Source organism: Thunnus thynnus, chromosome 24, assembly GCF_963924715.1.
Source record: "Thunnus thynnus chromosome 24, fThuThy2.1, whole genome shotgun sequence".
NCBI lineage: Eukaryota > Metazoa > Chordata > Actinopteri > Scombriformes > Scombridae > Thunnus > Thunnus thynnus.
The window spans coordinates 10,754,900-10,781,247 of NC_089540.1; the positions used below are offsets into that span (position 1 = coordinate 10,754,900).

Consider the following 26,348-nt stretch of genomic DNA (forward strand, 5'->3'; position numbering starts at 1 on the left):
TAAGACTTTTCTTATTTCTGCTGTTAACTCTGCCTACTCTCTGGCTCCACGCAGCTTCACGGAAGAATTCACAGGTTCCTTTTAAACACTGAATGGGCCCCTCATCCGGTCCGCCTGTGGCTATGACTGTTTATCAGCGTCACTTTAAAAGTGCGCTAATGGGAAACAGACAGGCCGTAGTGGTCAGCTCAAGCTAGCCCTAATGGAAATCAATGGGCTATTCATTAGGGCAGAATTTAGGTGACACACCGAGGTCGGCCTATCGCTCTCGTTTTATACCTCGCTGCATCTCGCTACCTCCGTCTCTGCCTTTGCCCTGCTTGTCTTCTTCTATGCTCTCTTTTTGAAATATGACTACATGTCCATGCTGTACATACAGTGAGCCAGCTGGAGTTAATCACTGAGACAATATGTTACGCTCCTGTTATGATGCTGTGTCATATATCTTGACAATCTCAGACCAAGGGCGATGCATCAGTTTGTGGGAACGTTTTAGCTTGCCAATATGAAAGAACAAAAGATTTGGGAATTTCTGTTTAATTTTGTCGAGCAACAGAACAGTGAATAATTTGACAGACAAGAGCTGCAATTAAGGATTAACATCCCCTGCTGTTCTCCTTCCAAAAGAGCTGCGTGATTGGGTGGAAAGGATGCAGGACAAAACTTGAAATTGTTCCCCTGCTTAAATTAGGATTTCAATTTGCGTCAATGGGTGACAGTTAAAGGAAAGACAGATAATAGATGCCTGTTCTTTTTGTTTTCTCTGCAGAGAGAGATAAATGAAGGGATGTAAAAAGGGATGAAGGCAAAATGAGAAGGAGAGACGGCATAAGCGAGGAGAGAGAAAAAGAGAAAAGCAGGAGGTGAATGGAGAGGAAGACAGAGCGCGAGATCGATGGAGAGCGAGCAGAGGAACAAAGGGAAGAGGAAAAGAGAGAAGAAGGTGAAGGCAAAAAAGGCAGAGCAGGCGAGGAAGAGCAGAGAAAAGAATGAGAGAAAGTATAAGCGAAAAAGCAGCTCTTGGCCCCAGGGCCGGCAAATAGCAGTTGCCATAGCAACGTGTTACCCACGACCCAGTTCAGCAGTAGCGTAGTGCTTCACAGCCGCTTTACTCTTCTCTGTCTCACACACACACATACACCGACTGTAGAGTGATGTAACCTAAATCAAAACCTAAAGATTGGTACTAAATGGTGACAACAGTCTGAAATTTGAACTGAAAATAACAAACATGCTCCAGGATGTAAAAGCAACCGAAGGAATGAGAAGAAAAATGTAAGCAGGGAGATGCAAATAAGCTCTAACCATATTCCTCTGCTCAGTTTTTGGGAAATAGGTCAAGAATAAATTGCATTATTTGACATTAAAGACAGAAGTAGAGACCTGCTTTCTTTTTTTTGCCTGAAGGTTGTTTTATTTCCAACACTGTCTTGCAGATATGTCAACTCTGCATTGACTTAAAGAAGATGAAAAGCAGAAATACACTGACATTTTATCACTTCAAGTTGATAAATGTTAGTTATTTACGCATCTAGCAGATACAGTGCAACATTAGCATTCAATTGGAGTCATGTTCCAGGGAATTTGACAAATGTAAGCCCAATAGTCACCCTCCTTTTAGCTCTGTTTTGGGTCTCCACCACTGTCTGAGGGAAACATCTTTGGCTCTTTAGCTGCTCAATGCTCTGCTATGTTCGCCAGCTAGTAGCTAACTTTGTCTATCTGTCGTTTGGTCCTGGGCAGGTAGCATATAGAGGGTTTATCAGAACTTTTTCTCTGAAAAAAGCAATGCTAATGAGAGCGGTGAGACTGAACCAAAACAGTAAAGTCTAGCTAAAGGAAGCTAAATAGCTCAACTAGAGCTAAGGGGAATTACAGAGTTGGGTCATATTTCTTTGTGGATTCGTCTCTACCGAGCGATCCATTTTACATTGCACATGACCCTTTCATCCATTGTTGATATAAAATACAAAGTTTATAAAAAATATAAGCATAGCAGCTTTAGTTTTAGGTTAGAATCATCAAGATGTTCTTGCTTTTTCAACTGAAATCATTCTGTACTTGATATGTTTCCAAAGTGATTATGCAATTGTACTGACATTACACAACGTTACACAGCAGAGACAGTGCAGGCAGTTTGATTTGAAGGAAGCTGTGCAGACAAAGAAAATATGAAGAAAAACAAGGTCTTTGGAGAGTAATAATAAGAGTGGTGTTTGTGCAAGTTTCCCTCATGTTTATTCATCATTATTCCTGGATTTCTGCACAGCGGAGCAGTTTGTGATGTCCCAGATAATCCACACAGTCAATATAAAATTAATTTTCTCCCCTTTTTCCATTATCATCATCATTAAGTCTTTTTACTGGGCAAGAGAATATTTCAGGCTTTTCGACTAGATGAATGAGGCGCGGATGGAGACAGCTTCCTGTCAATCACCTCACACCCTTGACATGAAATGAGGAGTGTTCGCCATGATATAATCCCTCCAAAAAACACGTAACCTTATAAACTACATTGTCACATTGTCACAAGGTTTCAATTTATAGTTTTAGCATTTTAAAAAGAGCAAAAAACTGGCAACTTTAAAGAAATCTCAGTAGTTACAGGGTGCTTTGCAAGACAGTTGAGGTAAATAGAAGCTGAACATTTAATTAACAATTTCCACCTCATTAGCAGCGATCACCTGTCACCTCTATAAAAAAATACTGCCTGAAATGATGTGCTTTATTTCTCTGGCAACATTGATTTCCTTGCTCTGATGCCTATAAAAAAGATTTTAATATAAACTGAGAGTAGAGGAGAGAGAGAAGATTTCATCGACTGTCCTGATAGTTAATGATTTGCTATAAACTGTACAACCCAGTGGCACAGCATGATTATCGCCAACTGTTAGTACGCACAGGGCATCTGCCAGGAATAACAGCATTAATAAAGCTTTGTGAATATTTCAGCGGGCCGGTCTGGTCTCTGCCTACGGCTGTATTCCAGTTTAGGAGTGCTGTATTCATTATGGGGCAATTTCCTCACAGTGCATTATGGGTAGATTCCCACATGAGTTGAGGGGGACCTCAGAGAGAGAGAGAGAGAGAGTGAGAGAGAGAGAGAGAGAGAGAGAGAATGTGAGAGAGAGAGGAAAGGTGTGGGAAAGTGAAAGAGAGAGATATGTCTCTTCTGGTTGAGATGAAAAAGAAGCCCCATCTGTTTGATGGCAGCAGAAAACACACACACACACACACACACACACACACACACACACACACAAACTCATAAGCTCATAACTTCAGCTTGGGAGATTTCCATCTCTCCACTTGTATTGAGGGATATAGTGCCCCTCTGAGCTTTTATGAAACCCTTTTAAAAACCAAGAGGGAACATCAAGACCTGCATCGTCATGCAGTTAAAAATATGGCTGTTTCGCCTTAAAGCATATTTCTGGTTTATTACATCTTACTTTTTGTTGTTTTGGACATTTTTTCTAGCAGTTCTGACACCAAAGTAATTGCTTAGATCTGAGAACAAACAGCTACATCACCACAACAAGGTCCAATGGGGCCAGAAATGTGAGTGATCGGGTTTTAAAAAACAGTTTAGTCAGATGATCTGAGCCGAAAGTGAGCAGACTCAAAATGTTGGAAATAATCCCTCATTGCACAAAGTTGTCAACGTTAAACCAGGAAGTCGATGCTGCAGCTAATGATTCATGTGATCAATTAAACTGCCAATTATGTTCTCATTTTGTCTACAAATTGTCATAAAACAGTAAAACACTAAAACGCAATTTCCCAAAGTCTTCAAATTGCTTATTTTATCTGATTAACACAGTGTCTACACAGGCGGCGTAGTGAAAGGAGAGCAGCAGCAGCAGCAGCAGCTTCTGTCCTCCATTAGTGTCTACACATGTTGCATTCAGGCACAACGCTGAGTGTAGGTCACCTGCATTTTGACAGTGCTCAGGGCCAAATCACTCTCCTCATACAACAGAATGAAATAGACTTGTGGTGTAAAAATATGGTTTCGTCCTCCTGTGTAGACAAGTCTAACAATCTAAAATCTAAGAATAATATAGTAAACTTCATATAGATATGAAGAAAAGCAGAAAATCCTCACAATTGAGAAGCTGGAACCATAAAAAAATGACTTATATGGTTAATCCATTATCAAAATAGTTGCAGATACATTTTCTGTCAATCTATTAATCAACTATTTATTCAGCTCTAACTGTACGCATGTTCATTTTGCCTTCCAGCCATGTGGTTTAAATTCTACTCATGTTTCTTGTACCACGTTTTTGTTGCCGACAGCCGACGTTATTATTACCGATAGGAACAAAAATGAACCAAAGTCATAATAAAGTTGAATCGTCTTTCAAAAGCTGGCAATTTGTTGGCACAGGCTCAGCTACTGCATGTGATGATTCATCTTTTGCAGCACTCTATAGTATGCAAAGAAAACACTACAATATGCATTTTGTTCTATCATAATAAACATCTTGGTCTCCTTTCCTCATCTTGACACACATTCACCTGACAAACAGCACATTATCCAGGCGAAGGTTTTCACTAATCGGCTTGTTCGTGGCGTTGATCAAGAGGACACAATATGCTCCCTGCCAGGTAAGAGGATGATACCAGCGCCCATCCCCATTCTGAACTAGAAACCTTTTTGTTTCTCCTCTCCCCATCGTACATAACTGACCCTAATCTTCTATTTGTGATCTTCTGGTTATGCGGCATTATGGAGGCCACAAGGTCAGCATCTGGCCAGGGGTAATTGAGCTTGATGGACTGTACGGCCCTCAAATCCCGCTCTGCTGGGTGATCAATACTTTTATCCTGCTGATCTGCTGGATGTTGGGCTCGCTCAACTGTACCTTTCTCTCTTTCTGTGACCAATCTGGGCTAAACTCTAACAGCTGGGTGAGGGACTCAACTCCCAAGATACAACAAACACACCCTCCCACATAATGACAAAAAAAGATACAGATGGGGCACGAACGGGAGTGGAAACACACACATATGCAGAGAAACACACAAAAATAGTTCATCCGGTGCACATTACAATCAGCTTGTTTGCATGTTGCAACTGAAACACTATATTTAGCACTGACTTTTCCAACTTCTACATGCCAATAACAAAAATTACAACAACACAGGAACTAATCAGTTAAGTATCCCATCACAAGCACATCAGGGAACATTAGCTACATTATGCTCATACTCTTGCTCTTAAAGACTCAAATATGAAATATTAATTAGTTCTCTGGGTGAGTTAAGGTGCTTTTGCTTGTTTGGTGTCCCGTGCTGTGAACTGAGATGCAGCTGGAGTGCCTTCACATTCACGAGCAGCCTGGAAGAAAGAGCACAGCGTAACACACTTCTTATGTTCCCTGTTGTGGTCCATCAGGATCAACCACAGATACGGTAGATTTGCAAGTCAGATCAAGATTAAATACTGAATTTTGAAAAACTGAAAGATTTTAAATGGATATACACGCCTTCACTACTGTAAATGTGTTTTTAAATGTATAATCCAACTGCCAACAGGGCTAAAACTGGTATATGAAGGTTTCTTTCTGATCTGGATCAAACATATATTAGTTAAGAAGTTTTTCAGTGTTTCTTTCACTGTTTTCACGTGGAGACAAAACACAGGTTTTCAGCAGATTCCACAGAAACAAGTGGGAAACATTAGGAACGAACAAGAGGCTCAAACAGCTCAGAGATGACCAAAACAAAAGTAAAAACCCATCAATGTTCAGTAGGGTATGAAATATGGAAGACCATTTCTGCCATGAAAAAAAAAAAAACTGTTTAAAAGTTTTGACTTGTTAAGTCAAATGTACAAGAAAGTGGTTGAAAATGATGAGACATTAAGTCAAAATTTTGACTTACTAAGTCAGAATTATAAGATTATAAAGTAAAAATAATGAATTTTTGTTATGACAGAAGTTGGCTTCCGTATATGAAATGAGGCGCTTAAGATATTAACATTTAGAAAATTCTGGTTTATCTTCAGGCAGTCTGGAGTATATTATCACACAATATGATGCAAGAAAGCTGTATTTGTTTCCTTGAGGGCTACTTCGCATAATGAGGCAAACACAATTAACAGCAACATTAAAGGAGTTTATTCAAAATTGCTTGGCTTTAGGGTGCAGTGACTTGATCTAAACAGAGATGGCAGAAAGTCCACTGACCGCCTACGCAGTGTGAAAACTCACTTAACAGCTCTTTTGTCTCTAATCTCCTCTTCAGAAGCACGATCACCTGTCCAGTGCTACCGTCAGCCGGCTCAGCGGAGTGGAGTATACGCTATTAGTTTGAGTCTTGTTCCACCAAAATGTAAAATGGCCCCTCTGGCCAGAAGTGAATGGCTCAGCGGTTACGCAACCAACTTGGCTAATGTCACTTTCCCTGAGATGTCAAAGAAGTCGGTGGCCCTCCGCTGGCCCCATCGCCTCCGCCCCCTCCCTGCCCCTGATGTGATTATGGAGATTCACTTTCCAGCAGCCTCTGGGGCTTGCTGAAAATTGTGTGTGTGGTTGGCACAAGGGTCCAACTGAGCGTGAACTCTGAAATATGAGTTACTGCAGAGAGTCTCATTTACTGTATGACTGAAGCACTTTCTGTGAAGGCAGACTTTACATAGTTAGGTCAGTTTAGGGTCTGGTTATTCAGAAAATGGAGAATAACATATAAATACCAATAAAAATAGAACAAAAACACTTCTTGAGCTTTTGGTCTATCTTCTTGAGTATGGCAGTAGGGGTCAAACACCAAAAACCAAAGCTCACATTATAAAAATCCAACTGAGAACAGTTTTATTAACCCAAAGATGGACCAAAACAAAGCCAGGTCTGAAACAAAGACCCAGAGTGACCTACACATTATTCAGGCTCAGACATTTATCGATGTCATCCATGGCTAATGATGACGAGTGCTAATCGGCATCAGGCGTTTTATGGGCTATGGATGGGAGGAGCAGATTGGGCATCAGTGGGTGATGGAGGAAGGCCAGAGGAGGTTGGCATCTCTCAGGAACAAGGCATGCTGTGCCAACCTGTCAACACAGCTATTCATATACCCACTGCAGACTGGAGTTCAAACATAGATGTATTGATCTACTGTTTTGTGGAAGCTTGTAACTGAGTGCATTTGTTCTCCCCAATTTATGTAATCTGATGCTTCTCATTAGGGCTGCAACTAACTGTTAGGCTACTTTCATTATCAATTAACATATTAATTATGTTTTTGATTAATCGCTCAAAATAATAGTGACAATTTCAAAGCCCAAGGTGATATTTGCAAATGTCCTGTTTTGTCCGACCAACAGTCAAAAAGTTATTCAATTTACAATAGAAATGGAAAAGCAGCCAATCCTCACATTTGGAGCTGAAACCAATGAACAATCAGACATTTTTACGTCATTAATGACTTAAAGTGAAACTAACTTTCGAAAGAAGAAGTAACACATTGTTAGAAAATGCTGGGTAACTTAAGATGTTGTGGCTAATGTTAGCAAATGTTTCAAACTTTAGATAAAATGTTAAACTTTAGATATTGTGGCTAATGTTAAGAAATGGCAGCGTATATGGTGGCTAATGTTTACTTTCATGACTCTAACTGTGCTACTGTTACACAATATTTAACCATATACTATTTTCCTATAATGAAAATACATGTGAATCATCTAATGATTTCTGCTTTACTACTTTCATGTTAAAATTTAAAAACTGATTTTTCTCTTATATTGTTTTCATCTTTTCATCTTTAAGTACAATTCCACCTTCATCTTATGCAGACAACACATTTAGCCACATTGCTACAACATGTTTTTGAAGTGAACAATACAAAAATACTCTTTCTTTTATAAATGTCTTTTTTATACACAATGAATGTGCAGTTGCTTTTTAAGGTAAGCACCAAAAAAGCTACTTTTAAGGGATTTTCCCCAGCGCTGCCAGCTTTTATGCCGACAAGAAATTGCAACAAGACGCATTCACTAAATGCTGCCTTGTTTCCTGTACGTACAAGAAGAGAAAGCACATTTAAATATAAATGCGACCACAGTGTGGGGACTTAGAGTGCTGAATATGAACACAACGGCGTACCACACAGTCTCGCCCACATGTGTGCACACAAAAATAGAGCTTTTCCTTCAGTGCAAGCACAGACATTCCCCTCAACCACTCCTGGTCATTGACACGTTAACAAATACAAGCGCACAAACCAACACTACACACACACACACACACACACACACACACACACACACACATATATATCCAGATGGAGGCTGACAGCATGCTTTGGGCAAATGGCTTCAAATGAGGAACACATGAGCCTCTCCCTGTGTGACGGCTTTCACATGCTCCCACAACCTCACACACCTCCGGGGCGAGAGGAGGATAGGCGATGGGTGTGTGCATGAGTGTGTGTATGCATGTAGGAAGGAGATAAGAAGGAGAATTAGGACAAAAGAAAGAGAAGAAGAGACAGAAGAAGGCAAAAAAGTAGTTTACTGACAATTTGGACAGTAAAGATTTGTGACCACACAGGGACAGAAGTTTTGAGAGACGCAAGTACAGAATCATGAGTCAATATTTTGAGCAAAGAATGGGATTTCCTTTCAGCTCTTTTTGATTCCTTGCATGCAAACTGAGAGCACAGCACACTTATTCAATTTGAACCAGTCTATTTCCAAGTGTGGTCTGTTTTTTCATTTGTCTGAGACACTTTATCTCAGAAGACATGGCGATAACAGACAGATAACGATCATATACTGTTGAAGTCTGGCTCAAAAAAACAAGCTACAGATGAACAGAAAGCAAGGTGCAGAGTACGCACCAAATCAGTTCCTCTTTGATGACTGTTTCAATTTGAATAGTGTTCACTAAGTATTTTTGTCATTGAGAAACTAATTTGTGGTCTCATTTTGAGTATTAGCTGATGAAGATGCAGCTGCACTCAATAAATCTTTTTTTGGAGCATCAGTTAAGTATGTGGGAGCGTTTTCTTCTTGATATCGTCATTGACAAACTGCCATAAAGATATGGAGCGAGAGCCTGAGCCTACATATGAGAGGTGGTTATTTGTAAGAAAGTCAAGTAGACGGATGCCAATAAAAGCAAATCTTTGCAATAGAATGTGTGTGGTGGTGTGTGTGTGTGAAAGAGAGAGAAGCAGCAGCAGTACAATAAAAGTCCATAATGCCAGAAAATGTGCGAATTGGCTGCTATTGGGAAGATTTTTAAAATACCAAGGAAATTTCAAGGCTTGCATTTGCGTTTGCATTGAGCCAGCAGGTGCCAGCAATCTCAGGTAATAAACAAAGTTGAACGTTATATGATATAAAAGGTGTAAACTATAGCAAAAGACTTTAAATATGGTGGCTAATGTTTGCTAATATTAAACATATCTTCTTTTAATATAGGTCAGATTAGACAAGCCATTCAAAATCTATTTTCATCAGTTTTTTGTACGAGCGTAAAGGCAAGAGAGGGAAGTATCTTGATATTGCACAATAATTTGCCGTTAGCCAAGCTAGTTTTCTGCCCTAAAGTTATTACACACATACTCTAATTCTCTCTCATTCCTTAAAGAGTGTGTAGAGGAAGCTTCTTAGGATTTGTGTGTGTGGCAGCAGTGATTTGCTTTGCCTTGTAAAGTGGATTACGAGGCAGAATAACACTGAACACTGAGGCAAGACGTTCATTCAAAAAAGAGGAAGTCACTACTGGCCATTTTCTAATATACACTGGCTGTTTTTTTTTTTTATCATTCAGCACATGTTTGAATATTGTACTACTAATGCATAATATCACAGCTATGAAATTAAGAAATAAGTGGTCAAAGGAGGAATTCAGTTAAACCAGTGCTACTATCCTGGAAGTCTGACTTTTAAAAAAAAATCACCTTTTCAACAGCAGCAATGATTGATGAAGGATTAAAATGTTTTATGTGACGTGAAACATGTAATGCTTGATCTACTGTAAGGTCAAGAAAGAGCAGGAAAGGGAATCTGTCCAATATTTATCAGCATCACAAACTAAATGTCAGCACCAGCAGGGAGAACAGTCCAGCTCCTCTGTCGACTCACCCGACTGATGATCATCAAACAGGGGCTGGCCTTTAGATTCGGGGCCACAACCTGGGCTCAGCTGGACTGTATTCCTGAGGCTTTTTTTTCTCAAATGACCCCTATCCCCTTGCAAAAAAAAAGGTCTGTTCCTGGCTTGTGCGACACTGGAAAGCCACCATTTACTCATCTTGTGACATTGTCACACATTGGAGGTTTTGCCAAGGTGAGTGCAGGGCTGCAACTAATGATTATGTTCATATTTTCTTGATTAATTGGGTCTAATTACAATTTCCAAGAGCCCAAGGTGACATCCTCAGTCTGCTTATTATCATAGAAATCGAAGAAAAGAAGCAAATATTCAAATTTTCAAGCATTTTTACTTAAAAAATGACTTCAAAATTGTTGCCTATTATTCATCTGTCAGTTGACTAATCCAGTAGTCCACAACCTTTTTGGTTTGTGACCCCTTAAAACAAAGGTATGTCCACTTGCAACCCCTTGTTCAAAAGTACATAGAGGGACTTTTCTGTTACAGATTGTTTCGTTTTCAGAGGCCTGAAGAGGTAAAAGTATCTAGTAGTTCACAAAAAAGAGCAAAAACTAGAAAAATAACAGAAAACGCCTGATTCTGTGTATCTTATTTTATATCTTATCCATTAAATCATCCTGTGATTGTCCCGAGAGGTTGGGTACCTACGGTAATTGATTAATCGACTAATCTTTTCAGCTTTATGTGAGTGATGGCAATAAAATCAATGGAATTACTCTGAAATTTTTGCTCTGGTGAAGATGGGATAATTAAAAAAACCTTAAAAGGGGTTATTATGAAAAAGGACAGAATTGCTTTTTAATTTACTGAATTACTAAATTATGATCCGATTCTTAAATAATCAAATGCATATCTCAAGTTCTGTCAAGGTATGCGCACATGTAAGAAGCAAAAAACTAAGTCGTTTTCTTGGAAGCAACTACACAGAGTCGAGTCTAATGGGGAAACTTCATGTGTAAAAAGCACCGACAATAAATTGGAAACTAGAACTTTACTTTTAACCATGACCTGTTTGAACACTCTCAATCTACAAGTCACTGCTGGAATGTGAATGTGACATAAAGCGATGGACTCCAGTGGTTTTATGGAGACATTTTGGAGACAAATGCAGATTAAAAAGAGAAGTAGAAGGTGATAACTTCAGCATATGATCTTAAACTCCTACTCTGCTCAGGTCAAATGTCACTGATTAAAAAAAAAACAACAAAACTTCAAAGACTGATTAAAAGGATGTCTCTTTGTGCTTCAGAGGCCGCTCTGCCCTTCCATGCAGAAAATTCAACAAAACCTGCACCCCTCCAGACAATGATGTAATCTCTTACGGTTCTGATCTGAACATTATAACCAAGGACGGCGAGCCAGCGTTGCGTTATGTAAGAGCGGGCACATGCACACACGCAGAGAAGGAAGGTGTGTGTTACAACAAAAGAGGAGACACATTAACTTGCACTTTGAAATAGTCCAAGCCGCTTTAGGGAGCCGCATTAAAGGTAAAACTATAAATGTCACATGGGAGGTGCTTTCTTTCTCTAATCAAACTGTCTCACACTAATGAAATCTGATATACTCGTACCTCAGAGAGTGTAGCTGATGTCTCGTTATCCGAGTCCTGAGTACAGTGTAGCCTACATCTATAGACGTACAGATCAGAGATTATAGGAAGCAATCAAGCAAAAAAGATCAATCCATACACACAAAACACCGCCCCATTCTCCCGGATTATGAACCATGCCTGTACTGTGCTCATTTTTCAGTTTGTAATTACTCTCAGCTCAATGTCATGCAGAGACGCTACAGAGAGATGCAACAGCGGTCTCCTGACTCCAGCTTTCATATCGAACGCATAGACGTCAACCTGTTTCTTTTAAGGTAGAATAAACACAATATAGCCTGATAGTGCAGTGTTTTTGAGGGTGATAGTGATATTTTTATGAAGTTTAATAAATCTGATAACATTAACACATAAAACCATACCATACAGATCCGTTAATTTTGGTTATTAAAGAATTAGGACCAATATATATACTGAACAGGGCATTTTACAGTTGAAAAATGTCTTTATGGAGGACGACCTATGTTTTGAGACACTGTGTAAATTACACCAAACATATCTTTGCCATTTTTCTGCTGCAGTATCTTGTTACTTATCCGCTGACATAATTCCAATACTGATATACCTGTAATAATTTAGTCACAGTTATATCTTAAATATACTACACTGAAATGTGCATGATACTTTATTTTATGTGAGATATAAACTTCTGACTTGACTTTAAGCATTTAAATGGGGGCAGATGTGGCTCAAGAGGTAGAAAGTGTGTGTGTGTGTGTGAATGAGCATTAGATACTCCTCCTGATGATCAGATTGGCACATTGCATGGCAGCCTCTGCCATCAGTGTATGAATGTGTGTGTGAATGGGTGAATGTTGGCACATAGTGTAAAGCGCTTTGAGTGGTCGGAAGACTAGAAAAGCGCTACATAAATGCAGCACGTTTAAATATTCATGACCTGATTTGTGTCTCCAGACTGCTTCTAAAACTGAACCTGTCCCTGTCAGATACAGTATGTTACAGGAAACACAAGACGATCTATCACATCATGCACCTTGGAGTGATGATTTTATAAGAATTGGACGTATTTATTCCAAAACTACATTTGCTTTCTGAAACAGAAACGTGTCATAGTGAAGCTGAAGAGGCAACGCTGGCACACACCGACACAAGCTTCTTACATGACAGCTCTCGCCTTCTTGCCCCCACTGTAAATCTTCAGCTTCTTAACGGACGCTACAAGCTTATGGTTACATTCCAGATGTCAACCGCACACACAAATGATTACACCAACAAATAGGCCATCCTCCACTCCGGTCTATTTTGGTATGTTGGTGTGGGTGGACTCAGTTGCGCAACATCACACCTGGAGCACAAGAGTCCAGGCTGCAGAGGTTGAACTGGGTGATAATTTTATGGCGTCCACATAAAATGGTGATTCAAGTGATTCAGACGGTTTATAGCTCACTATAAATATGGCTGCCCTCCTGTTCAACTATCCTGAGGGTCCTCAAACGGCCTCGCCCAAGTGAAGTTGCGGGTATGGCCTCTCATTGGACGCTGGCCCATGCGTAGCAGCATGCCTCCGGAGAGGATGATGTAATGTCTTTTTAAAACATCACCGTTGAGGGACACCCCACTCTTCTCCACCTTACGTCATAGCTGAGAAAAGAGAGACCGTGACCCAGCAATATCACTGTGGCAGGGTCCAAGTAGTGCTGCAAGAACTACACATGATATATTACTGCTTTTTTAAAAAAAGATTAAGTCTCAAAATCTGGCTAAGAACTATAAATCCAGGGCCGTAAAAGACGTCAGCCTCTCAACAGTAGCAACAGCATCAACTTTGAACTCTTTGGCTGATAATTAACTTGCAAAATAGTAACATTTTATGCAATTTAGTAACCCTGTTGCTAAAAATCTGAATATTTGCTTCCAAAATTTGAACACTGGATGCCATCTTGTAACTCTGAAGTTAAAAGTCATACTATTTGTCTTCAGAATAGTAACATTTTCTGCCGTTTTAAAGGGCTTCATGACATTTCATACCAGTTAGTATTGCTGAAGCAAAAAATCTCAATATTTGTCTTCAAAATTGTAACATTTCGTGTCATTTTGTAACACTGAAGCTAAAAATCACTTAAAAAATCTATCTTTTCAAACACAAACCCTTCATTTTAACACATTGGTGCACATGAAACTGGGGGAAGACCTGCAGAAATTAAAGAAAAAAGCAGGAGAGAGTCTGGATGTTGCTGTTAGGTCAGTGTGTGTAAAAACCTTCAGGCCCACAAGCTCTGACTGGTATCAACTATCCTGCTCTCTGTAGCCAGCAGGGCAAAAAGGCATCACACTGCCTCTGACTCAACTGCACTGATTTGTAAATAAAAAAAGGATGAACTCCCCTAATCATGATCGTGTATCTTTAATTCTTTGCATCCCATCCATCATGATGTGTACACTAAGTAAGCCTTCCATCACTGACTTATATCACTAACATCACTGCTGTCTCCACACTGAAGGATGTGATTTTACTAACAAACCACAACGAAAACAAATCAGTCACATCCACTCTGTATGGGCGTTGAGTCCTCCAACGCACAAAGACACACCTACACTGTTCCAACACACAGAATCAGTGTGAGCAGTGGAGCAGCAACAGTTTGGTTTCATTTCGGTTAGAAAAATGTCTATTTTATGTCATAATTGATTTGCACAACAACAGTGTTTTGTATTTGAATTTATTTTGCGTGCACAATGCACCTGACACTCGGCATTTAATGGTTTAAAGAGCGTTTTTTATGCCCTCAAATGGATGCTGTAAGATTTAACAGATGCGTATCGCGGAGATTCATTTTTTTATGAAGCCAAAAATTAATTGTGTGCACTGTTTAGACGCTTCATTATCAGCTGTGAGCGGTGGGCTTATAACTGATAGACACAGCCATCCCTCTGCGTCAAGTGCGCCGCTGCTCGCGTCTTTTGCAGCCTCCTGCTCGACTAATGGACCTGATTATTGCGGTCATACCAAACACAGGCTTCATATATCGCATCGCCGTCGACTAATCACGCTTTTCACACACATCAGACACTGAGCCTCTGTGTGTGTGTGGATGGTGGGGGGGAGGGGGAGGGGGGGGGGATCGCCGATAATAATCGAAGCGTCTGCGGCGGGAAGATCATCCACACCTGACGGGGGAAACAATGCAGGGCGCAGCGCACAGCCTTGTGTTTATCAGCCGCTCATTAGTGCAGCAATAAGCTCATAATAGTGCAGCAATGCAAAAACAAATTGGCATTTATATGCTCCATAAAACCAGACCGTGCGTCTTCCACAACCCGCCCACCCTCTTTCTCCTCCATCAGCCTCCAAATCCCTTTGAAGGCGCAAAATAACACGGGAAAAAAAATCGGGTTTGTGGTGGGAATAATCTCGATCATCTGCAGCAGAGATAGAGACCGTCGTCGCTTTCCACATCGGTGAGAGCCCACAAGAGAAAGGCACCGCTATTGTGTCGCACACAAGCACAAGAGAAAGCCATTGCAAGTAGGTTAAACCGCTCAGGCTGGCGCAGACGCAAATGTCTCCAAAGAATATACAGGAAAAACGCGCAAATGTCAGCGGTTGATTAAGCGTACCTTTGCTCTCCTGTCCCTCGTCTTGAGTCTCCTCCGCGTTGGACTCCATGGCCGGCTTTGTCCCATCCATTATTTTAAGGAATTATAGTCTCCTTGTGGCACTTGTACCTTACAGTGTGTGGATGCTGGAGCCTGTCCCGGTGCCTTGATGCTCTCTCTCTCTCTCTCTCTCTCTCTCTCTCTCTCGCCTCGTACACACCCTCCCTCTTTCTCTCCCTCTCCCCCCTCTCTCTCTTTCTCTCTGTTACAGCTTAGCACCGTCTCTCTCTCTCTCTCTCTCTCTCTCTCTGTCTCCCTCTCTCTCTCTGTACACATATGTATATATATATATATATATATATATATATATATATATATATATATATATATATATATATATATATATTAACAATCCAGTTTCAAGAGGCACAGGCAGCTGTCAGATTGGATTTATTTCGCTTAGTGGCCCCCAAAAGATGCCAGATAACGCTTTTGGCCCCGAAAATCACTGTTAAATATCTCTCCCGAGGGTCTATCCTCCTCTTATTAACTTAAGAACCTCATTAAATGTCATTTTATTTCCTTCCTCTGTCCGCGGCTTTTGCAGGTTGACGCTGCTTCGGTGAAGCAGAGGAGGATGTAAGGGTGAAATGATGGGAAGGAGATGTAAATATGCAAACTCATGGGTAACCATGCATGCATGAATACACAAACACACACACACACACACACACACACACACACACACACACACACACACACACACACATACACTCACAGCCACAATCGTACACTCACCACCCCCTCTCCATCTGGTGAGCTGAGAGAGAGAGAGAGAGAGAGAGTTGGGGAGGGAGGGAGAGAGAAAAAGAAGAAGATCCAGTGTGTAAGATAAAAGTGAGAATGTGGGTGAGAGGCGGGGGAAGTACTGATTGTGGTTTTTAGTCTTCACAAATAAATCTGAGAATGGAAAATATCAACACCCATCATAGTTCATTTAACACTTTAAGATATCTTTAAGCAGCCAGCAGCTCTGCAATCACTAATCAACTCCTTCTAATTAACCCTGGACTAAAGATGACCTTAAAGTCAGAGCAGGTCTGTGAGCCTTTTTAGAGAAAAAGTCATTCATCTGTTTTGTTTATAATTTTCTTTCCATTTTCATTTTTCTTGTATTATTGTATATATTTCTTGTGCAATTATCTATTATGCTAATATATGTTTGTCCCATTCTGTGTGAACAGTGTAAAATGATTGAAAAACAAAAAGTTGGTCAAAAAGAAAAAAATCTTTGGTTTCAGCTTCTCAAATATGACGACTTGCTGCTTTTCTCAGTTTTATATCATATATCTGAATATTGTTGGGTTTTGGACTGGGGACTTGTGATTGACATTCTAACTATTTTCTGATGATTTATAGACTAACCACATAATAAAAAAAACAAAAAAACTTTAAAACAAATCAATAATGAAAATAATCCTTAGCTGCAGTGTTAATATTTCTCATCCTGGAGTAAAGAGGACAAACACACATAAAGAGGAGGATTCTCTGCGTCCTACACGTTGTCATTAAACTCTTATTATAGCTGAAAAACATCCTGTGTTAGCTTTCCTTAGCTTCTTAATTTGGAAAAACAGCTTTACTTAAATTGATTTTGAACTTTGATTGGATCACACTTGACCAATCAGAGCTTCTTAACCAGTAAACAGCCATGTGGCTGGCGTTACTTAAGAGGGGATTCTTTGTTTGCCTCCGAGGACACTGATTGGCTGAGTGCAGGGGTCTCATAATCCAATGAGAAAGCAAACAAGCAAGGTGAGTCCCTGAACCCGCAGAAAAGTGGGTGTGCTTCTTGAGAGAAGGCAGGCAGGGGAGGGAGGGGGGGTGGCTGGTTTCATCATTCACCCCATTTTCTAATAATAAACACATCCTGAAACAATGGGACGCCATCTGTCCTGAATCCTCTTAAATACGGTTTTAATTCAGGCCCACGTGGCACTGTTTCAGACAAAGCTCAGCCCACACAACAATCCAGGAACCCCCCCCCACACTGCAGACACTGACCCCACCAACCCCTGATTTGTTCGTCCCACAAAACATCCCCCGACATCAGACACCAGAACAGCCAACATGACATATATGACATTTAGTGGCTGCATTCACCCAGAGGGCTGAAATTAACACCCACTATGCACCATATGCTGGTAAATCCTCACATTGACTTTTTGACATTTGTATGGCTCTTTGATACTGAGCCATGAGGGAACCTGATGCACTGCATGAATGAAAAACAGTTTAAAGTCTATGAGCCATCACTGAGGATTTGGTGACCCAAAAGCAGACTTAATGTTGGTTGGTGAGAATGATTATTTCTCTGTATATCTTTATATCAGAGCCAAAATATTAGTTGTAGCAACCATATAAGAAACTTGTGTTTCATTAAGGTTGCAACTAACAATTACTTTGATTGTTAATCTAATTTATTGATTGATTTTCTGGTCCATAAAATGTAAAAAAAAAAAAAATGTGGAAAAATGCCCATCACAGTTTCCTTACAGCTAAGACGATATATTTTGTTAAACCAAGATTTCAAGACTAAATATATGAAGTGTATTATCACATATCACGCAGCAAATCCTCACAATTTCTAAACTAAAACCAGAGAATATTTGGTATTTATGCTTAATAGATGGCCTCAATCACTGACCAATTATCAAAATATTTGCAGATTATTTTTCTTTTGATGGACTAATTAATGAATCAAGTTTTTGTTTTATAGTTTTGTTTAGCATTGGCATTTTCTCATGCTGTAAAACTTCACTCAAAGGGAAAGAGGGGAAGTTAGGCCATTAGTGTACTTGTTTAGCTGTAGATATGACGGACAACCTCATATTTTATCTCTTGGCCCACCCAGTGCATATCAGTTCATAAATGTGTAAACTACTGAACTGCATAGGACCAGTGATTTTATCTGGTTGTAATCTCAAGCAAACCATTTCCTGTTTAATACAGCGTCAAACACACTTAATATAGAACAAATAACAGAAACAGATTCAGGAAATGTATTCACAAACTGCAAAATGTTTTACATAACAGGACTGTGGGCCTCAGTTGGATGTTTTTTCATTGCGTTGATGTTATTTATTGCAGTGGCTGATCCTCTTTTCATTAGAAATTAATTACTGATCAAGGAGTCCTAATCACATTTCCAATAATAGTAAAAATACATGTCTTCACTCTGGTGCTCTGTGGTGGTTTGTGTCGCTGTTGTAGCACAATGGGAGCTTGTACAATAAGATTCTTAAACTGCAGGAAGAAAAATCTTTCCTCTGTTGTAACAATGAAGAACGCACACACATAAAACCACACAAACACAGTGACACCGACTCTAAACTGTCAGTTATCAGGCTTGAAGGGTGAATTTAAACTCCCATTTTTCTCTCAGAACCCCCATAATCCCTTGCTGGGTCACACAGATTAAGGACTTGTCCAGAAGATGAGATACAGTGCTCCCTGGCACTCTTCACCATCACCCTGTCACACACACATACACATGCACACATTCCCACACACACATAATACTCAGTGCTTGGACTCAGGCCCAAACCCCAAACTACAGTAATGCTGCATTTCGGCAATGCTTGATTTTACAGGTCCTTCAAGTTTATACTAATTTTGTAGTAATTTGCAGGTATTTAATGCTTAATTTTTAGGACATTTTACACAGAGGGTGGTGCAATTTGGTACAAACTGTAAGAAAAAACTGAAAAAATGTGAAGTTGGTTTAGTTGTAAGTGTCAATTTGGTTTCAGACATACTGTAGTTGGTAATTTGCAAACATTTTTAATGAATTAGACTCTTTAACTCTTTAACTGACATAAAATACTTAGTTTTCAGTGTGTAGTTTGGTGTGTGAAACTACATATTAACACTTCTTAAAAACTCTATAATGAGCGCATTTGAGCATGCAATTTGTACCAAATTGCACCACCCTCGGTGTAAAATGTCCTAGAAATTAACTGTTAAATACCTGCAAATTACTGAGAATCAAATCCTGGAAATAAGCATAAAATTATAGTTATATATAAATATAATTATAGTTGCAATAGGGTACAGAAAGGTTTTTGAACCCAGAGCTATACTAGCGACTCAGCTCCACACCAGCATTGCCCTTTTTATATATACATATATGTGCACACCCCCAGTTCCACCTGTCTGTGTCATTAATTGTATCCTCATTTGTCTCTTGTCTCTGTTCCTCTCTGCTGTTTCCCTCCTTTAAGACAGAAAAAGCACCAACCAACAAACCAGACCTTGATGTATCAGCCAGGGGAGAAGATACACAAAATGCGTTTTTAATAAATCAGTGTGCACACTATTCATAAGACACACTTACAGTACCTGTTTGCAACCAGGCCTTGTCCACTGAAGTAACTTATTCTATGTACTGAAGTGCCACATCCAACTATCACCACAACTTTGCAAGTGTGATGTAGAAAATTGAAGCCTCCAGTGCACATGTATTTTATATACATCTTAAAACATGTCTGGAAAGGATCTTTAACTATCACCAAGAAGACTTCTTGGAGTAGAAGTCCAAGAATAATATAAAAATCACTTACATAGAGAAATCCTCTGTCTCCCTCAAGCACAAAACTGTTAAATTTGATCAATTTTGGTTTTTTGTCATTAATATATTAACCTCCATAATTATCTAACTCATGTACAATTAATTATCCAAAAACAAACAAACATATTTAATATGTTCTTCCATGTTTTTTCTTGTTTTCTGTTCCCTTCTCTTAAGTAAACCAATGGCCAAAGATCCACTGCAAACTTCAGCTCCACTGTCCTACTGAGGTGGGATTTGTACTTATGAAGTGATCAGGAAAAACTCATCATTCTCTCCCTTCGTCATAAACTTGTTCCATTTGCACAAGACAAAGGTCGGATCACTGATGAAAAAGTTCAGCGTTTCTAATCTATACAATTGATTGGATAAAGAGAGAATGATTTAGCTTTGTGCAGCTACCTTGTGTGTGTATGTTTGTGTGTGTGTTTGGGGGGTGTGGACTCATATATAATCCCCTTCAGACATATGACTACGCCTGTGTGGAGTCTATTATCCAGAAATGAGTAACAATAGAGCGAGGTTGAGACCAGACAAAGGACAGAGGCAGTTCACCAAAGATAAATCCATGAACACGGCCGACTATATGAACCTTAAACTGAGTTTTGTTTGTGTGCATGTGTGTAAACGCCAGATAAATGTTGCGTTTTGAAGCCTTATGTTCAGAGCTGACATTGCACTGATTGACTCTGCTGAATCATGTGTCATCTTGGCCAATTTTACGCTTCAGAAGGAGCTCAATGAGGGCTGTACTCCTGCTCGGCTGCAGAAACTTTCTTATCTGCCTCCGCTTAAAACTCTTGGCGTCCATTAAAGGGAGCGCCATGAGTGCCTGTCGAATGCCTGTCTCCCTTCATTACAGTGAGATAGAGTCGAGAAAGTGGAGCCCAAATGGGGTCGTCCCAAAGTAATGAGGACATTGCAGCTCCTTCATGTCATCAGATGTGGAGTTAATGGGAGAGAAGAAGAAGAAGAAGAAGAAGAAGAAGAAGCAAAAGAAGAAGAACAGTCTGTCTCTGGACACCTCTGTAATAAACAGTGTAATTGGCTTCAAATTTATTTCAAACTTCTGTTTAAAAGAAAGCCGACTCTCGAGATAGTGACATCCTCAACATCAGAGCAGGCTGCTTTCAGAATGATACATCCTCTGTTGTTGCCATGGAGACGTGTAACACAGCTGGTAAGCTACACTGATTCAGATCTTTTTAGCGATGCTATCAGTTCCGCGAAAACTTCTCATGTGGCCTCGTAGCAGCCTGAACCCACCAAGAGCCAGAAAACCAAATTAATAAGATAGCCATGAAGAGAGGCTGACTGAAAGAAATCTTATCAATGCACCATCAGCGAAATGCTTTCTTCTCCTGTGACAGCGCAGCTCGAGGCTACAGCTGTTGACACGCAGCCAATGTGTTCCTCTTGTTGCTGATTTCTCAGGCTTTCTGTGCTGCTGTCTGACAACATTAGAGGGAGAATAATCTTGAGGACAGTTAAAATAGGTTGTAAATAAATAAGTTGTCCCTTGTGAATGGGAACAATCAGCAACAAGATGCATTGTGTTTTCTGAGTCTGGTCAAAATCAGACTGGTGGTGGTGCAGCAGTGAGGACTGTGTCTCTATCAGGCTAACAAGCTTTATTTTTAACCATGCTAGTGACAAGGGATGGAAATATTGGTTGGTTGGTCCACCACTTTGGTCGAGCTTGAAATATCTCAACAATTATTGTATTGAGTGCCATGAAATTTTGTACAGACATTCATAGTCCTCAGATGATGTATCCTATTTAGACTTTTCTTTCCACCTTGAAGATCATATTTGTGGTGCTGAGTGAAATTTCTCAACTACTGTTGGATGGATTGCCATTAAATTTGGTACACACATTCATTTCCCCCTCGGGATGAATCGTAATTACTTTGGTAATTCCCTGATTTTTCTTCTCGCTCCATCATCAGGTCAAAATTTCTATTTGTTTAACACTTTGATTTATGACTATATAAGAGCAAAACTTATGACATTTCCATCAGCCTCGGCTGTTCTTTGTTTAGTGCTAATTAGCATATGTTGGCGTGGTAAACTAAGATTGTTAGTATGGTAAATGTTAAACCTCAGCATGTTAGCATTTAGCTCAAAGTATGCTTTGAGGCTTTTTGGCCAGTATACTCCAATGGAATTGCTTTGGAAACCGTCTCCCCCCACACCTTTCTGATGTCAGATTATGAGGGGTTGTAACTTTCCAATATGGACAATATGCTGTGATTGGCCAGCTGTTAAATGGAGGTTCCCAGTGCTAGAATTCATCAATGCATGCCTCAGAGTTTTAATTAGTGTCAGTTAATATTACATTTTTATTAAACCCAGCCATCCAATCAATGGATTAACAAAGATGCATCAATTCCTAGAGAGGTGGAAGCTCCCAAAAAACAAAAGGGATACACAGCATAAGAGAGCAGTAAAGTAGTTTAAACACTGGTTGTTGCTTCTTTATTCTGCTCCTTTGTCTCCTGTGTGACACTCAGCCCCACCACAGGCATCGTATTGACCTTTTAACTGCCTTCCTGACACGCTGCTCAAGACCATTTTATGCATCTCTTTTGTCGAGTGCTGACACTGACTGTTAGGCATTGAGCTCTGATCCCTGATGTTGACCTTGTCATGACCTACAGTATCTGTTTTACCATGCCTTGGGAAATCACTGCTGCGACGCTCAGAGCTATTCGTATCTGTCTCCGTCTAATGCATGGTTCTAGGGCGTCGAGAAGGGGATGCTTCAGAAACAAGGGACTTGGAGAGCTAAAATTGCAATCAGGTTGGATGTTTTTTGCAGCCGCCTGCACAATTTTGTCAGTTATGTTTAATAGTTTTACTGCAGCAGATGGAAATTTTATCCAAGTATTTTAGGGAAGTCAAAGCTGAACATAGTTCAATGTCCCACTTATCATCCTGTCATCACTATAAAAGAAGTCTGTTTATGTCTACAAAGGTTCTTTTAGCTGTCTTGAAATAAAGAAGTTGAAAACACATTCATGATTTTGTACATTTTTCTTCTTGGAGTCATAAAACGAGGCCAACTTTCTCCCGCGAGCGACAAATTAGACGTCCAAGCCTTCTTGTTGATCATGCCTCACCCTTTATGTTTCTGTCTGTTTGGCTATTGATTTATCTGCCTCCATTAGTCAAATAGAAGTGTTTTATCAGTGATGCTGGAAACAGGCCATCACTTGAGTAAATATAAACATACAAAGACACACTCACTCACACACACACACACATACAGAAGCAGGCAGTGTCTCAGCGTCGGCTTTATGAGCCTCCCGCTGTCGCTTTAGTCTAATCCTTGCCATTTTAATGGGCTTCTGGCTTCCTCTAAAAGGGAAACCTTTGGCACAGAGTGGTGCACCTCGCATTATCTCGTTGCTCACCTGAGAGGATTCCTCTGATTTCACTGCTATGTGTGTACGAAAGAATATGTATGTGTTTGTGCGTCTATATGTGTGTATGTGTGTGTTCAGTGGTTTGTGTGTGTGTGTGTGTGTGTGTGTGTGTGTGTGTGTGTGTGTGCATCCAGATCCGGGCCCTTAATCTGTGGTGGTGATGATGACCCAGTTTCGCCCCCACCCCGCCCTCAGCCGTCGGTCGCCAAGGAGACGCTTCCCTCTCATCCCTGAACGGAACCGTCGGATGCTGAGGTTAATCCATCTCAAAAACACACACACACACACACACACACACACAACCTAAAGATATCATAACTACAAGCACTTTTATTTAAAGTTTATTCAGCTCAGTCTTATTGTGTTCAGGAGTTTTAAAGGCACATTCTCAAAATAAAAAAGATGCTGAATGGGGTTTGTTTGGCAGAAGAGTCTCTCTCCTTTCACTATCTCTTTCTGTAACCCACAGTTGAACCAGGATGAAGGCAAACAGGCAACTTTAATGCAAATTCATGCAAACTAATCCCATCATGCTTCGTCATCATCTGTACGGCCTGAAACACCTGCACTTCTGTGTGCTCGCTGAATTTGCATGCCATTGAAAAGTTTTGCTTTAATGTGTAATGATTTTGGTGACAATGTTTCGGCCTCTACCTCTGTCTTCTTCACACACACACACACACACACACACACACACACACACACACACACACACACACGCACAAAAATGCCTGACTGAACACCCTGCCTCTATGAGAGCTGCAAGCAGGGATCAAATCAAAGTGTGGGTGCATCTTTGATATCTCACCTTATTTACAATATCTGACTCCTGTCGGTACGGATGGCTTAACCTACACACACCTCCACACTCACACACACACACACACACACACACACACGTTCACACACCCATCCCCCCACTGCCCCCTCCGTCCAGCAATTTATCCGACGAGCTGCTAATCCCGCTGGCCCAGATTTGGTCAACAGTCTGCACCACATGTTGTTACGTTGTCATCCCAACAACTGCACACACACCCCGTTCAAATGCCAAACACACACACACACACACGCATATAAGTATATATCACTCCACCCCCTCTTAGACTGCCTTCTCGCATCATGTGACCTCTATGAGTCATGTGACTCAGGAGCTGCTGCACCTGTGACCTACTGTACTGTAGCGCAGCACACGCCGACAGCAATGTTGGAAAAGAGCTGCTTCCATCTACAGTATGCAAGCATGCCATGAGTCACCACAAGGAGGAAATGCAAAGCTGGGTGGGCTCATCATCTTCATCATCATCATCATCATCATCAATGCAGAAGTGGGAGAGCAGCAGGGGAGGTGAGGCAGAATGTCAATCCCCTGCTGTCTGTCGGTCATTTTTATTTTTATATTTTGTCTATTTTCTGACTGCGTGGGCTCGTGTGATCAGATGTATGAGTGTTCGCATGTGCCGGGATCTGAGGTGACGCCCGCCTCGGAGCTTTGTGCATCTCTGCGTTGCCATGGCAACAGGTCCTCTCGACGACGAACGATTCCGACACATCCGAGTAGCCGTCGGGCTGAGCTAAAAATGCTCAACATGTAGAACAAGAAAAAGATTATAGCCTAAATATAAAAGCAGATATGAGGGGTGGGAGGTGGGTGTGTATAGAAAGAGTATAGATGCAGGATTCAAATACTGAAAAAGAGGCAATGTTTTGCTTTTTTTTGTCTCCGGCAGGCCTCAGTCAGGGCAAGATTGACTGCAAAATAGTGAAATACAAAGATGTGATGTTGCAAGTAAAGATCACTTTTCTAAACATAAATAAAAACCAACATGCAGAAGGTAAAAAACACTCAGCAGCAAAATTGTATTGATGCAAAATAACATCTCAGTTTTGCCAAAAGTAAACTACCTGAACATCAAGGGGTAAGTGTTTGTGATATATAGTTTGGTGCTAGATCCATCGTGCCCTAAAAGTGATCAGTAAAACCATAAAATCAATTCAGGGAGATGAAACACAGATGCTGGAGAAGTTGGAGCTGAGAGACATTTTTTGACTCAGAGAATGATGCCCGTTGAAGTGACACTAGATGAAAGCGAAGATGACATTCTCTAAATTGCTATAAGGGATGATTCATGTTGGAAATCTTCTTTAGCTCAGAAAACCACGGCTGAAAACACTCTAAACCAGGCCAGTGTGATGAATCAGTCACCTGCTCTTATCTGTCATGTTGACAGCTATTTCATAATTCTTCTCTGCACCTTTAACTTCTGTTATTTGTCAGTCCAGTCTCTGCTATTGCCTTCCTGCCAAGTAGTTGTCCTCTCGTTATCACCTGATCAGCAACCCACCTGCACACCTGCTGTCAATCATCAACCCCTCAGTAGCCTATAAATATACGTGTACCTGCCCCTATTCCACAGTTCCTTGCCAGATTTTCTGTTGTGAAACTTAAACACCCGGTCATGCCAGCATTTTATATGGCAAAAATTCACAGCAAATTCAATTCATTCAAATGAAATCACTGCAAGCAGCAGATTTGCTCATCGGGGAGAAGTACATTCTCCCAAAGCCCATTGACAAACAACAAGCTCGCTTGACATGATGACCTTCCGGGGAACAGAAAGCCAGATAATCCACAATGGAGTTAGCTGTTGTAGCTTATTAGCTCTGTTGCAGCTTATTTAACCCTTCTCTGCTGGAGTATAAACTGCTTAACAAAAGAGGAATAGTTTGCAGATAATTATGAGACGAGTCACAAGAGCACAAATACATTTCATGAATGAACTGTCTGAACTATTGTCCTATTGGCTACAAAACTAATGAGCTTGTTCACTAAAGGCTGGACTTATTTTCCCTTCAACAGTTCTTTGTTGAATGAAACGACGTACATTCCTGAGTGGGGCTCCAACTAATGATTATTTTCATTATTGATGAATCTGCGAATCATTTTATTGATTAATCAGCTGATCGGTGTCTATAAAATGACAGAAAACAGG

The 26,348-nt window shown here is 40.4% G+C and overlaps 1 protein-coding gene across 2 annotated transcripts in view; it reads right to left on the bottom strand.

Moving 5' to 3' along the window:
- Window positions 1–26,348, bottom strand: part of LOC137176881 (neuronal membrane glycoprotein M6-b-like) — a 42,518-nt gene that overhangs the window by 12,550 nt on the left and 3,620 nt on the right. Inside the window, exon 1 of one of the 2 annotated variants that reach the window (XM_067582892.1) lies at window positions 15,322–15,493. The exons of the other annotated variant lie outside the window; for it this stretch is intronic. Within the exon in view, the coding sequence (XP_067438993.1) occupies window positions 15,322–15,391 (70 nt within the window). The 5' untranslated portion in view covers window positions 15,392–15,493. Of the gene's footprint in view, window positions 1–15,321; window positions 15,494–26,348 lie in introns of those variants that run through there. 2 annotated transcript variants of the gene reach the window in all.